Source organism: Balearica regulorum, chromosome Z, assembly GCF_011004875.1.
Source record: "Balearica regulorum gibbericeps isolate bBalReg1 chromosome Z, bBalReg1.pri, whole genome shotgun sequence".
NCBI lineage: Eukaryota > Metazoa > Chordata > Aves > Gruiformes > Gruidae > Balearica > Balearica regulorum.
This window is the reverse complement of record NC_046220.1, coordinates 31,166,025-31,182,215: the sequence shown is the minus strand read 5'-3', so window position 1 is coordinate 31,182,215 and position 16,191 is coordinate 31,166,025. Positions and strand designations below refer to the sequence as shown.

Below are 16,191 nucleotides of genomic sequence, written 5' to 3'. Positions count from 1 at the left end.
TTGTGCTGACCCACATGCAGGACTTTGCATTTGGCCTTGTTGAACTTCATGCAGTTCACACAGGCCCACCTGTCCAGCCTGTCAAGGTCCCTCTGGATGGCATCCCTTCCCTCCAGTGTGTCGACCTCACCACGCAGGTTGGTGTCATCGGCAAACTTGCTGAGGGTGCACTCGATCCCACTGTCCATGTCGCCGACAAAGATGTTGAACAGTGCCGGTCCCAGTACCGACCCCTGAGGAACGCCACTCATCACTGTTCTCCACTTGGACATTGAGCTGTTGATCACAACTCTTTGAGTGTGACCGTCCAGCCAATTCCTTATCCACTGCGTCGTCCATCCATCGAACCCATGTCTCTCCAATTGAGAGACAAGGATATTGTGCGGGACAGTGTCAAATGCCTTGCACAAGTCCAGGTAGATGATGTCAGTTGCCCTTCTCTTATCCACGGACGCTGTAACCCCATCATAGAAGGCCACCTACTTTGTCAGGCACAATTTGCCCTTAGTGAAGCTGTGTTGGCTGTCACCAACCACCTCCTTATTTTCCACGTGCCTGAGCATAGTCTCCAGGAGGGTCTGTTCCATAATCTTGCCAGGCATGGAGGTGAGACTGACCGGCCTGTAGTTCCCTGGGTCTTCTTTTTTCCCCTTCTTAAAAATGGGGGTTAGGTTTTCCCTCTTCCAGTCGGTGGGAATTTTGCCAGATTGCCAGGATTTCTCAAATATGATGGAGAGTGGCTTGGCCACTTCATCCGCCAGTTCCCTCAAGACCCGCGGATGAATCTCATCAGGTCCCATGGACTTGTGCACCTTCAGGGTGCTTAGATATTCTCGAACCTGATCTTCTCCTACAGTGGGCGGTTCTGCATTCTCCCAGTCCCTGCTTTCTGTGACCTGGGCAGTGTGGCTCAAGCACTTGCCAGTGAAGACTGAGGCAAAGAAGCTGTTGAGTACCTCAGCCTTCTCCGTATCCTGGGTAACCCATTTCATTCTGGAGGGTATCCACATTTTCCCTCGTCCTCCTGTTGTCACTGACATACCTATCAAAGCTTTTCTTCTTGTCCTTGACGTCCCAGGCCAGACTAATTTCTATCAGGGCTTTGGCTTTCCTAACCTGATCCCTGGCTGCTTGGACAGTTTCTCTGTATTCTTCCCAAGCTACCTGCCCTTGCTTCCAGCCTCTGTAGGCTTCCTTTTTGTGTTTGACTTTGCCCAGGACCTCCTTGTTCATCCATGGGGGTCTCTTGGTGTTTTTGCCTGACTTCCTCTTTGTTGGGATGCATGGCTCCTGAGATTGGAGGAAGTGACTCTTGAATATTAGCCAGCTGCCTTGGGCCTCTCTTCCTTCCAGGGCTTTGTCCCATGGTATTCTACCAAGCAGATCCCTGAAGAGGCCAGAGTCTGCTCTGCTGAAGTCCAGGGTAGTGAGCTTGCCGCGTGCCCTCCTCGCTGCCCTGAGGATCCTGAATTCCACCATTTCGTGGTCACTGCCCTTGAGCTTGACATCCCCTACCAGGCCCTCCTTATTGGTGAGAATAAGGTTCAGCATGGCACCTCTCCTCGTGGGCTCCTCTATCACTTGGAGGAGAAAGTTGTCATCAACACATTCCAGGAACTTCCTGGATTGCTTGCGCTGAGCTGCGTTGTCCCTCCAACAGGTGTCAGGGTGTTTGAAGTCCCCCATAAAGACCAGGGCTTGTAAGTGTGAGGCTGCTCCTATCTGCCTATAGAGGGCTTCATCTGCTCGGTCCCCCTGGTCAGGTGGCCTGTAGCAGACCCCCGCTATGATGTCCCCTGCCCCAGCACTCCTTTTAATCCTGACCCGTAGGCTCTTGGTCAGCTCCTCATCCTTCCCCAGGTGCAGCTCCATGCACTCCAGCTGATCATTGACGCAGAGGGTGATGCCCCCTCCTCATCTGCCCTGCCTGTCCTTCCTAAAGAGCCCGTACCCTTCCGTTCCAACACTCCAGTCATAGGAGCTATCCTGCCATGTCTCTGTGATGCCAGTAAGGTCATAGCCTTGCAGGCGCACACATGTCTCCAGCTCCTCTTGTTTATTCCCCGTGCTCCGTGCGTTTGCGTAGAGGCATTTCAGCTGTGCCCCCGTTGAGGCTGACTTATTGGCTGGGGTGGCTGGGATTCTTTTGATGTATCTTCCCAGTGTTACCCTGTTGGTTCCTGTTACATCCAGAGCTCCTGTCTTGTCTCCTCTAGGCTTTGAGCGTGTTATAGTGCATCCAGCACGTCTCTGAGGAATAGGCGGAGGGCCCTCACCAGCACCCCGTCCCTCCAACCTGGGCACATCATCCCACAACACGTTGCTGGCAAGCCTGATGTTATCCCCCTCCCTCTTCGAGCCTAGTTTAAAGCTCTGTCGATCAGCCCTGCTAGTTGCTGGGCAAAGATCCTCTTCCCCCTTTGACAGAGATGAATCCCATCAGGGCTCATCAGGCCTGGTGCAGTGTAGGCCATGCTATTGTCAAAGAACCCAAACTTGTGGCGTTGACACCAGCCACGGAGCCATGCATTTATGGACTGTGTCCGCCTGTTCCTCCCAACGTTGCTGCCCTCAACTGGAAGGAGGGAGGAGAATATTACCTGCGCCCCCGAATCCTTCAGTGACTGTCCTAAGAGCCTGAAGTCCCTTTTGATCGCTTTTTTGCTATCTACTAAACCATGTCCCGAAGTGCCAGATCTACATGTTTTTTTGAACACCTCCAGGGACGGTGACTTCACCACCTCTCTGGGGAGCCTGTTCCAATGCCTGACCACTCTGTCAGTGAAGAAATTTTTCCTAATATCTAATCTTAATGTCCCCTGACAGAACTTGAGACCGTTTCCTCTTGTCCTTTTGTAAGTTACTTGGGAGAAGACACCAACACCCACCTCACTACAACCTCCTTGAGGTCAGTAGGTCTCTCCTCAGCGTCCTCTTCTCCAGACTAAAAATCCCCAGTTCCCTCAGCTGCTCCTCATAAGACTTGTGCTCCAGTCCCTTTACCAGTTTTGTTGCCCTTCTCTGGACAGGCTCCAGCACTTCAATGTCCTTCTTGTACTGAGGGGCCCAAAACTGAACACAGTAGATGTGTGGGCTCACCAGAGCCGAGTACAGGGGCACAATCACTTCCTTACTCCTGCTGGCCACACTATTTCTGATACAAGCCAGGATGCTGTTGGCCTTCTTGGCCGCCTGGGCACACTGCTGGCTCATGTTCAGCCAGTTGTCAAACAGCACAACCAGGTTCTTTTCCAGTGGGCAGTTTTCCAGCAACTCTTCCCCAAGCCTGTAGTGCTGCATGGGGTTGTTGTGACCCAGGTGTGCAGGACCCGGCACTGAGCCTTGTTGAACCTCATACAATTGGCCTCAGCCCATTGATCCAGCCTGTCCAGATCCCTCTGCAGAGTCTTCCTACGCTCGAGCAGATCGACACTCCTGCCCAATTTGGTGTCATCTGCAAACTTACTGAGGGCACACTCAATCCCCTCATCCAGATCATTGATGAAGATACTGAACAAGACTGGCCCCAAGACTGAGCCCTGGGGAACACCGCTTGTGACTGACCACCAACTAGATTTAACTCCGTTCTCCACAACTCTCTGGGCTTGGCCTTCCAGCCAGTTTTTTACCCAGCAAAGAGTGCACCTGTCTAAGCCACGATCCACCAGCTTCTCTAGGAGAATGCTGTGGGAGACAGTGTCAAAGGCTTTACTAAAGTCCAGGTAGATAACAACCACAGCCTTTCCCTCATCCACTAGGTGGGTCACCTGGTCATAGAAGGAGATCAGGTTGGTCAAGCAGGACCTGCCTTTCATGAACCCATGCTGGCTGGGCCCGATCCCCTGGTTGTCCTGCACATGCCTGGTGAGCATGCTCAAGATCTTCCCTGGCACGAAGGTCAGACTGACAGGGCTGTAGTACCGTGGATCCTCCTTTGGGCCCTTCTTGTAGATGGGCATCACATTGGTAAGCCTCCAGTCATCTGGGACCTCCCCTGTTAATCAGGACTGCTCATAAATGATGGGTAGTGGCTTGGCAAGCTCCTCTGCCAGCATCCTCAGTACTCTTGGGTGGATCCCATCTGGCCCCATAGACTTGTGAGTGTCTAGGTGGGGTAGCAGGTCATTAACAGCTTCTTCCTGGATTATGGGAGGTTTATTCTGCTGTCGCTGTCTTCCAGGTCAGGGGGCTGAATGCCCTGGGGACAACTGGTCTGACTATTAAAGATTGAGGCAAAGGTGGCATTAAGTACCTCAGCCTTTTCCCCATCCTTGGTGGCCATGTTCCCCTCTGCATCCAGTAAAGGATGGAGATTCTCCTTAGCTCTCTTTTTGTTGTTAATGTATTTGTAAAAACATTTTTTGTTATCCCTTACAGCAGTGGCCAGATTGAGTTCTAGCTGGGCTTTTGCCGTTCTAATTTTCTCTCTGCATGACCTAACAAGACCCCTGTACTCTTCTTGAGTTGCCCGCCCCTTCTTCCAAAAGTGCTAAACTCTCCTTTTTTTCCTGAGCCCCAGCCAAAACTCCCTGTTCAGCCAGGCTGGTCGTCGTCCCCACTGGTTCATCTTACGGCACATGGGAACAGCCTGCTCCTGTGCCTTTAAGACTTCCTTCTTGAAGACTGCCCAGCCTTCCTGGACCCTTTTGCCCTTCAGGACTGTCTCCCAAGGGACTCTCTCAGCCAGCATCCTGAGCAGGCCAAAGTCTGCCCTTCAGAAGTCCATGGTAGTGGTTTTGCTGTTCCCCTTCCTTACTTTGCCATGAATAGAAAACTCTTATCATTTCGTGGTCGCTGAGCCCAAAGTGGCCTCCGACCACCACATCTCCCACCAGTTCTTCTCTGTTTGTGAACAGCAAGTCGAGCGAGACACCTCCCTTGGTCGGCTCACTTACCAGCTGTGTCAGGAAGTTACCTTCCACACACTCCAGGAACCTCCTAGACTGTTTCCTCTCTGCTATGTTGTTATTTCCAGCAGACATCTGGTAAGTTGAAGTCCCCCATGAGATCAAGGGTTAGCGATTGTGAGACTTCTGCCAGCCACTTGTAGAATGCTTCATCTGCCTCTTAATCCTGGCTGGGTGGTCTGTAACAGACTCACCGCAGGACATCTGCCTTGTTGACCTTTCCTCTCATCCTTATCCATAAGCACTCGACATAATCATCACAGTCATTGAGCTCTGTACAAGCAAAACACTCCCTGACATACAGAGCCACCCCACTGCCTCTCCTTCCATGCCTATCCCTTCTGAAGAGCTTATAGCCATTCATTGCAGCACTCCAGTCATGAGAGTTGCCCCACCATATTTCTGTGATGGCAACTAAGTCATAGCTATCCTGCTGCACAGTAACTCCCAGCTCCTCTTGTTTGTTGCCCACACTGCGTGCATTGATGTAGAGGCACTTGAGCTGGGTTTATTTCACCCACAACACTGGCATGCCACCCCAGGCTCCTCTCTTGTGAGCTTGGTTATATCCCCTTCCCCCCCGCCCCCAACCCTAGTTTAAAGCCCTCTCAATGAGCCTTGCCAAATCATGAGTGAGAATGCTTTCCCCCCTGTGAGACAGTTGAACTGCATCAGTCACCAGCAGGCCCAGTGCCATGTAAACCTCCCCATGATCAAAAACCCCAAAATTCCACCCAGTGGCTCATGCTTCTGAGCCACATTTGATCAGTTGAATTTTCCTGTTCCTTTCAGTATTCTTCCCTGCCACCAATAGGATTGAGGAAAACACTACCTGTGCTTACTTCTTACTGGACTGGCTTTTTCTACATCATACAAGTACTAGGCTGAGCAGTTTAAGCATGGCACAACAACATACATATAAATTTAGAAATACTGTAAATAGTTATCTTCATCTTGGTCTGGAACCATTTTTAAATGCATGGCCAGAATTTTGGAAATTAAATTGAGATTTATTTTTTTCCCCTAGCATTAGTCTCATGGCAAATTTAAGACTTAACATGTCTTTTATCTTAGATGATAAGTTCCCTTTGCTGATGAACTACATGGTGGCATTTCAACCTTGTGGCAGCAGAAGGTGAGGAGAGGATGGCCAAGGGTTATGCAGATGGATGAGGATTAGGGAGACTGCTGCTTTTGACAGTAATCCTTGCTCAAACAACTGTATTATTAAACCACAATGTAATACTTTTTATTTGATTTCCTCTAAGCATCACTCTGTATCCTGTAACATTCTGAATACTGCTCAATTTGATCTATAGGAATAATGGCTTTCTATTCATTGTAGTTTCAGATATCTATAGGCATGCACCATAGAAATGAACACTATCTTGTAGAAAATTGTTAATTTCAGTTGTTGTTCGTTGTTTTCAAAACTAATAGCACACACTAGCGATGTATTCTAGTAAAAACTTGATTGGGCTACTTTGCATGTAGGCATTGGGTACCTAATTATTAATTCATGGTAGGAACCTGCCACTATAATCAAGCATTCTTGGTTATAGCTTTTGTAGAGCCTGGGGGGGGGGGGGGGGGGGGGGGTTGTCACCAGGATGATGAACAGTGCTTGTAACTGTCTTACCTAATTGTGTAGCTAGGAGCTGCTACTTTGTCGTGGTTCATACCCACCAGGCAGCTGAGCACCAGGCGGCCGCTTGCTCACACCCCCATCCCCCCACCCCCCGCGGGATGAGGAGGAGAATGGGAAGACAAAGGCAAATCCTCGTGGGTTGAGATAAAGACAGTTTACTGGGACAGCAAGGGAGAGGGAAATAACAACCACAGTACTTAACAGAATACACACAACTGGTGATACACAATGCAGTTTCTCACCCAACGACCGTACAACTCAGATCGTACGCTCAGACCCGTCCCAAAAATGGACCGTCCCCAAGCCACGTGTCCTGGAGCCATGCCGCCCCTCCTCGACTAGCCCCCCTTTTATACTGAGCATGACGTCAGGTAGTATGGAATAACCCCTTTGGCTAGTTCGGGTCACCTGTCCTGGCTATGTCCTGTCCCAGCTTCTGGTGAAAATTAACTCTTTCCTAGCCGAACCCAGGACATACTTGAAACTATAGAGACTATTTTTTCTATAGAGAGAGAACTTTTACATTATTCTTGTGAATATTCTGGTAAATCAGCACTCTTCTGATGGATGACAATGGGAGAAATGCTGATTTTAGAAAAATTATTTTGCCTTTTTTTCCTGTAAACTAGCATAGAGTGGGAAACACAAATGACCCTTCTTGGGAATGCATGCATACGTGTGTCCACTCTAACCTTTTAGAGTGAAACATCCTACCACCAGGTGGAGATCTTACTATTCAAATATTTAAAAAACCCCAACCAAAAACTTCCTACACTTCCCAGCGAGTTCCATAATGACACTTGAACGTTTCTGCTTTATTAAACAGAACAGCTTCTTTTCTCGTACCTCTTTCCCATCTTCCCACACTCAAGTCCGGAAGTGCATTTTGATTACTGCAAGGTAGGGTGTACCTTTCATTGCTGTACTGAAAAACACCAGCCTTAAGCTCGTGGAGGGGTAAGCATTGTGCCATTGTATGCAGCAAATGCAAATTTTTATGGCAATACTATTATTTTTTTTCTGGTCTGCCACACAATGTCTAGAAGAGATCTTGCTCCTTTTAGTTTGGAACTGCATTCAAAATATGTTACCTCAGCTGTTGTGGTTATTGCCATAATCTATACCAGCCTGGGTGACAGAAGGCACAATATCGATGGATTTGGTAAAGGTATCTGACCACTGAAAAATGAGCTACTGGGCTATATGTAATGTTATGCTGAATGTGCTCATGTTTTCTGGAGGTGAGCCAGAGGAGAAGCAAACAATATCCTAGTTAGGTCTGTAGCTGTGTTCAACTTGTGATCAAAATTTCGGTAGGTCTTCTATTCCCACTATTACAATAATATGTAAAGATTACTTTAGGTACATTCAGTCCTTTCTGGGGAATGGGTGACAGATACGGATTATCACTATCTGATACTGATAACGCTTGACAAGACATACAAATTGCATCATCCTGGCAGGTGAAAATTGTTTAGTAATTACTGCGTGAAACCAGAAAAACACTTTACCAGAAATGTATATGCTCAAATACATTCATTCCTGTGAAAACCAGAATAAGGATCTGCTTAGGAAACAAGTGGTTCAACTAACTTGCACAGTGCTAGTATTGTATGATGAACACTCTTGAGGTAAGGTATGCAGTCCTGTCAGCTGGTCCTGTTTCTATAGAAATTTGGGGTTTGGGCCTCTTCACAGCAAAAGCAGCATTCTGCTGCATATAAACTGCATTCTTTGTTTATAGTAGACAAGTTCATTAATAAACCCCAGAGTAATCAGCTGTAGCCCTGTGGTACAAGTAATTTACATGGTGTAGCCAATTGTAGCTCTATGCTACAAATTGTCTTATGCCTCTTTTTTATCCCTGCTGCATATACCTACATTATATTTGCCCAAGCAGACAGCAAACTATAGAAAGAGAAATTAATATCTAAATAATATAAATACCTTTTCTATTCAATAGATTGTAGTTATTCATTCCTCTGCTTCTGTAAAATCATTTTACATGGTCTTAAAATTTCATGGGGAAATTTAACTGTCTTACCAGTGTATCATTTTGATACTAATTTGAGAGTTTCTGGAGTGAAAAGGGTGTTTTATGGGGAAACTCCAAATATGTGAAACAGTGCCTTTTATATTCATACTGCACTGTAAGCAGTATAGGTACTTCTAGTACGAAAAAACCCCCCAAAACCCAAACAAAAAACCAAAAAAACCCTGCTACTTTTGCAGAAATGGCTACATGGTAATTGCCTCTGAAGTACTTTTCTTACTGAGGCGTAAGAGGTCAGTAAAAAAATTAAGAACTGTAAGCAATCACAAGTACTAACTAACTTGGCAGCTGTTGAGAGATGTAACTCTTGATTTTTGAAAAAGCTTCTTATGTGGAAATTAAATTTGAAATGTGGAATAACAGCAATGAACTAGTATGCTGTGTGGTGTCATCATCAGTTATGCTACATACTATATACCCCTATTGTAGCTTGCTTCTTTTATGGGTGTCCTAGGTATTTATAAAGCTAGGGGCCTCTGCTGTACATTTTGTATTGTCTAATAGTTTTTAAAGACACTTTTTGAATAGTCAAACCAGTATTTGGCAGTAAACAGGCAATACGCAATTCTGCTTGCAAGGAAAATGCTTGTTTAATTAACCAGCTGTGTGTTAAATGGAGCTTGGGCTCACAAACAGTAACAGATGGAAAGCTTAACTATTACCAGGTTTTTTTTAAAACTTACCTTCATTTGAAAGGGAGAGCTTTTTTTAGCTCTCAGTGCATAAGTTTTTCTCCCAGTAGCTTTTCATATCTCTTTCTGACAGTACCCATCAAAGGCCAGTTGCCCTGGCCAATTGGCCCTGATTCCCTTCATGTACTGAGCTGTCACATTGCCCTGTGTGACTTCCTACTGTGAAACTGATGCAAAGCTGTTTTTAATAAGTGAAATGTAAATGACAGTTTGAAGTCTCAGTCTGGCAGAACTATACAGTTGAGTGAATGAGGTAAAAAACCCACCAAATTAAAAAAAAAAAAAACCCTGAAAAACCTGAAGTGTCTTTAATGCTACTTATGCCGTGACTTCCTTCCAGTTGAACAGATGGCTATGGTATTTCTAAATCTTCAGTTACATCCTTCTATATCAATTTCTTCTACTGGTTGAATATGCTTTCCCTCCTTCCTAAGTGGTTTATACTGCTGCTTCCTCTGTTTTATTCTCCTCACTATAATAGGAAGTGAGCACTTGCATAGCTTCCTGCTGTTGAATCTCACACCTTTTCAACATTGTCACTTTGTCAAATACCCCCACTTAACCTTACTCTGTCTTGTTTGTTGTTCTATGTAATGTGATAGACTAGTCTTGCAGGGAAAAGGCTATGCAGAAGGAGTAAAACTTCCTCATTTTGCATTGCACTCATCATTAATACTGAATTGTGGTGGACTTTGTATGGGTTTAACTCTATACACTTAGGATGGTAATCTCTATCATCAGCAAGCAGGGTGTGGAAAGGAAGGAACAAAACTGTGTTATATCCTCAGCTTTTTAGGTGTTTTTTGGGGTGGCTTAAGTTGCTGCTGCTTTTATCACTTGCAACTCAAAATACTGATTTGAATGCTGCTCCTTTTGTATAACTTCTAACATGGAAAAGGAATGTAAATGGCAAGGCCAGCTACATGAGAAGAAAGCAAAATGTTGCTGAGAAGGAAATTCAGTGTCATTATTTAAAAAAAAAAAAAAAATAAACAGACCTCCTCATCTTTTCATTAGTTAACTTTTACTTTTCTCTAACTGGGAACTCTTTAGGGATAGTGTAACAAAGATGTCATTGTACTGCCAGGAGCTTTGGTAGCTGTAGCTACTGCTAATTTTGTCTTTCACATCTATTCAGATGAAAATGAGTACTCTTGCTGTTGTAGAATATTTGCTGTAATGATGCAGTTTTAAAATTGTTAATTGAATTTTGGATTTGGTGTGGCAACAACAGCCTCAAGTAGTACAAGAAAAAGCAGTATTTGTCAGGAGGATCCTTCTGTCTGTAAGTCTTTAGTTCAGAACAGAAGTGGGAATAAGAATTAACATCACCCACCTTCCTGTTCTTATGTTTTAGGAAAAACAAGGAAAGAATAAGAAGCAAGCTTTTTTCCATGGGTTTAATGTGAAAGGCTAAGTGTGTGACTAGATCTTTACTGGCAATTTTTTCCCTCAAGAAAATGCATGTGAGACTATTGCTAGTGATTTCACCAGTCAGTTTTGCTGTACTTGTGTGTCAAGCAGAGAAACTATAGTAGTAATGTATTTGCTAAACTGGACCACACTTTCTCTCTGGCTGCTTCAACATGCCTGTCAGCTGCTTCAACATGCCTGTCAGATTAAATAAGCTGTCTTTAAACAAAAAATGAAATCTGAAATAACACAGAAAAGCTGGGCCAAGTCACTATGTAGATCAGCATGCTGTATTATATACCTTGCAGCTCGATCTGCGTAATTGTTTTCCTAGTTGCTACTTTATTCCATATCATCCTAATTGTTTTGTTTCATGAAACAAAAGCAAGAATAGTACTTAAGACTAACACTTCTTTCATGGGCCAACTCTTTGGGTTATCTATCTCCCAAAGAAGCAACAGTAGCAATAAAATTCTGATGAAAGCTTACCTAAAGAAAATGTGTAGGCACTAAAACACTGTCTGACAGTGTCCTGATCCAGCTAGACTTGCTTTATTTCTGAGCCCCTGACTAGCAGGTTTTCTTTTAACCTGGAACTCTCTGTTTAAATGCATGTTCAGTCTTCTATCAAGATAGTAGCATTAGGGAAGAGGGTTTTAAAAAAAGCACTACAGGCTTTAGGCCATCACAGAGTTTGTGACATCCATGTCTTCTGAATCTTGTATAGTTTTCTCTGGAAGTGAAGCATTAAGAAACATACAACCAACCCCTGACCTTACTGTCAGATTAATGAGTACAGATCTGCACGTTCATGATTTTCTTACACATCTTGGCTTGCTGTGAAACTAGCTTTATGTCTGAATGAGGCCGTTATTGCTTTACATAGGTAGTTGATTCTTATATCCCCATGAAATTGACAGTTACAAATAATATTGTTAAATAACATGACTACAGCTAAACTGGTCCAAAGACACAATAAAGAAGCTAACAGATTTGGTTTTGTGTACTAAGCTTTTTCTCCCATAGAGCACAGACAATATCAAACAAGCTCTTGTCTGATGGTAAACACCCATAACATCTTGAACTATCTGAATTATAAATTATTAGCCTTCTTGTTATGTGTTCCTTTTTCAGTTCCTGCAGAGTTCGGAAAACAAAGCACATGGTGGCATCGCACATTTCTAAAAAAATCATCTATTCAAAGGGGCTATGTATCAATTTCTAATTCTGACAGCATTTGTTAATGAAATCTTGTGTAGTTCTATAAAATAAGTCTCTTCACGTAAGTGTGTGTCTCTTCTGAGAGTGAAGAATTGCTGAATGAATTTGGCATAAAACCAAGGGGAAATAGATAATGCCACTGAGGATTACTCTAGTCTTTACGCTCCAAATTCAGTTTGATCACCATAGCAGGCCACCTATTACATTTTTTAAAAAGAGCTTTGGTCTCAGTGCTACAGAGAAAGGTCAGGGTTTAGATACAACCTGCTAAATCTACTTGTCAAGTTGAAAATTCTGCAGCTTTAAAATAATGGTAATTTTATTGCAAGACATATTCCTGCTTCCCTAAAACATGTTTAATGATCTCATTTATTATGTATGCAGAGTTTTCCTTACAAAAATAAGTCTTACAACTAGGGTTAAACTCATCTTGGTGTAAATGCAGAGTAAACTCGCTAAGTTAGAATTCATAACAGCAGAATGTGCACTTCAGTGCAGAATGTGGTGCCTAATTTGTTGCTTCTGACCGGGAAAAGTGCAATTGTTTTCCTGAATGCTGTGTACTAGAATACTTTTGAGTAGGAAGGTTATTGCAATTTGTGTCATTTTTTTGCATGTGCTAAATTTATTACTGAAGAACTTTCCTATTGGAACTTCCCTGCCAAATAGGAAACAGAGAAGATAATTTTCTAACCACTTTATAGCACTTAAATAATATACCAATTTGTAGAACTCACTCCACACAAATTTTAATAATCAAAAATATTGGTATAAAGGACCTTCATATAAAATCAACTGGGAGAATGCTGTTGCTGTGCTTTAGGAAAGAAAAAACAGCATTGGTTACTGTGCAGCTACCTAAGGAAATAATACTGTAGGATCAGGAAATTACAAAAAAAAAGCACTTTTTAAACCTGTTTTGCATTGTTAATTATAATAGTTTAATATTTTAAATAATAAAAAAGTTTGTATCACTTGATGATGCAAGTATTAACATGTGTTTGTAGAATTCCATACAGTATCTGGTAATAAACAAGTTTGGCAGCTTAGCAAATATCGTATGATTGCAGCATCCATGATTTGAATCCAAACAGTGATTTATTATTCTGCAAGAATTTGTAAATCAGAATAGCACACTCCTGAGTTCTGGATGGTGCCTAACCCCATTGAGTTTGAGGAAAATATTTTTAGTGCATGGCCCCTGTGTAGAACTGCCCAAATTAAACGATTGTCTCCTTTGAGTTCCTTTTGAGGGACTGCAGACCCAGCAGGGACTGCCGGTTGGAGGGGATGTTGGCAGACTTTGGGATTAGGAGTATCACATGCTGATTGGTCCGACGCCATTCGTTGTATAATCTACAGTGATACCTAAAGGATACCTGGGGAGAGACGAGAGAAGCATGGTGTTTAGCATCACTGCAGTCCTCCAAGGAATCAGCTGTCGTTTGGGGTGAAATGGCTTCAAGTGGAACAAAAAGCTGGTACGCAGCCTAACTGGGCAGGATAAAATAGAGCAAAAAGTGGCAGGCAAAGATGAGCCCTACCATGTAGACAGCTTGTTCCCTAAGTTGCTACAGCAGAGGAAAAAAACAGCCTGTGTCCTACTTCCTGCTGTTGCCTACCTCTCATTCCCTTTTTTATACAAGAGAAATCAGACATCCTGCCTCTTTCTTTCCCAAAAAGTAGAATTATTGGCAGCCACTTACAATGAGAAAGAGTTTGGGGTACTATCACGCTGCAAGTTGTTAAACTGACAAATAACGTAATTTGCTGGATGGTGAAGGTTTTGCAGGTAGCTAAGTTGTGTGCAAACACTGACAGGGTCATATACTCTACCTTCTAATGTATTATTGCTGAACGCATTGAATTCAAGTTTGCACAGATGCAACAAGGTGATTGTGACCCATCTGCCAACGTGTGTGTATCTCAATTTAGATTGTCTTTGAATTTTTGTTATTATCAACTATCCAATTTCAACCTTAGTGTGGTTCTGCTAATAGTGAAAGAGGAATGACTGCCTGCTATGGATATACAAGATAGCTTGACCCTATATTTTTTAAAAATAGTTTACTGCTGATTTTAGTGACAGTCAACACACTTGGTTTGCACAGGTGGGTGGAAGATGCTGCTGACTCTGTTTGTAGAGAAGTGGCTGTGCATGCGGCTGTCAAAAGGGGCTACAGCAATGACAGTCTGGCTGCCAGTGAGGTACGGCAGGATATTAAGTAATATACATGCTTATGAATGTATCTTTCATAACCCTTTACTTATTGCAGAAAGGGTGCTTTTAAGTAAATAAATTATTTACCTTTCTATAAAATCCTACTAGGTACAAAAAAAGACTTTCTCATTTTTTTACTAGATCTTTATACAGTTGTCTGCTGTTAATGAGAGAAACCTACAGAGCTTTTGTTCACTATGCAGTGGCCCAAAGATCTCTTCCAACAGATGAATTGATTCCCCACCTTTTAATCTCCTCTGCTTCCTCTGAAGGTAAAGCAGTCTGCATCTTTGTTTCTGTGGAACATCATATATGTAAGAATATGAAAAATCTCTTTCAAAAAGGCACTGCAGTATCAGCAAAACTCATGTGTTAGAGGGAGGAGGAAAACAAAACAAACCACCTGCAAAGATGAAGGCCATGCAAAATGCAGTGCCGGCTTCAGAGGAGTGAGCTAGAGTTTAGGTTGAATTTTCAAGTAGCATGACATGAGATTCTTTGAGGAACGGCCGCATTGTTAAGCCAGGCTTTAACTGCTTGTTTGTTTAAGGCATTTTCACAGGATATCCTAGTTAAGTTTGACAGCTTGTTTACAATGGGTAAACTGCCTGGAGGCAGTTTCCAAGTGATGTCAGCCACTGAATTTCAGCAGAGCCACAGTTACTCACCCTAAGCTGTTACACTGGATGCACAACTCTTGAGATGCAGAACAAAGGCCAGATTTACACTGGTCCTTGGCACACTATTGCCTCTTCAATAGAATAGCAAGGGGGTGTCTATCTTTCTAACTTATTCTGAATTAATTTGGGCTAGCCTGTGTTTTAAACCAGCAGTTATGTCATACTGGAAGCTATAAGGCCAAATCCTGTTGTACTCCAACCTGCTACATTATGACAACAGTCAAGATTACCTGTATGCAAGAGAAAGCAGTGTGGCCCCGAATTCTTAGTTTAAATAGCAGCCTCCTTTTTGTTTGAAGCTTTCTCCTTGGGAGTAGCCAGCTTTTTTTGTGTATACATCAATAACAGTGATTAAATACAGAGGAAGAGCAACTGCATTTTATGAAGAACTTGGCTGTTTTAGGGGAAGGGATAAAATAGCTTTTGGATGCTGAAAATAGCATCTCTCTTGTTCTCTGCTCACTGGGATAACTGTGGTGTGTAAATAATCTATATGCCAGCTTTTGCCTCCAGAGAAAATAAACTGATTTATTGAAAGTAAAATGAAGTTTTAGGTTTTTTTAATTTTCCCAGGGCCTAAAGGAGCACTACATCATATGTTGTGTGTAATTTACCCTACAGCACTCACTATCTTCCCTGTACAGCCATAACTAAGCAAGCAGTACAAGATTCTCCCATTTCTGAAAATTAAAGGGCAGGTATTGCTGAAGCACTCAATAGTGTCAGCACTTCTGCAAATGGGTCCATTCCTCACTGCATGGCAAGGGGAGCGTGGAGCCTCCCCAAGGCAAGTGTAGACTGGGGCTTTCCTGCATGACTGATGGGTGTCAGGCTGCTGAGCAGAGAGTGAGCATGTCTTCCACATGTAGGGTGCTGAGTTCCATTTGTAAAGTAGTTGTTTTAAATCTCTACCTTGATTGTGCAAATCTGCCCTCTGAGAAAGTGTGCAAAAATGTTGTCACTCAAGCCTGTTGACTTAATCTGCAGATACACTTAAACCTCCTCAAAACTCTTCCATCCAATACTAATGCTGTGAGGGCAATCAGGGCGCCTTCTGTACTGTGAAGAAACCCTGAGAGTCCTTCCCACCATCCCCCTTTGCTCTGCCCACTGAATTAACACCATGCTGAACACGCAGCTTACTGTGCCCTGAAAGGCTTCCTGCCTTGCCCTTCCCTGATGAACACAGTGCTTCATTAGTCCATCCACCTCCTGCTGGTCTGAACAGATTAGAGTGGAATTACATCTTCCACAACTCTGGATATTAGACACACTGTATTTCAATTAAATCAAACAAGGTATGCATTTACATCAGGCTCACTATCACCATATTCTCCAAGTGCCAATAACACATTT

General features: G+C 43.5%; 1 protein-coding gene across 5 annotated transcripts in view; it reads right to left on the bottom strand.

Moving 5' to 3' along the window:
• Positions 1-10,902: 10,902 nt before the first annotated feature.
• The window catches only part of MARCHF3 (membrane associated ring-CH-type finger 3), a 76,714-nt gene continuing 71,425 nt past the window's right edge, over positions 10,903-16,191 (bottom strand). For all 5 annotated transcript variants that reach the window (XM_075740357.1, XM_075740358.1, XM_075740359.1 and 2 more), the window contains one exon: positions 10,903-13,313. In XM_075740357.1, the coding sequence (XP_075596472.1) occupies positions 13,155-13,313 (159 nt within the window). In that variant the 3' untranslated portion in view covers positions 10,903-13,154. The remainder of the gene's footprint in view (positions 13,314-16,191) is intronic.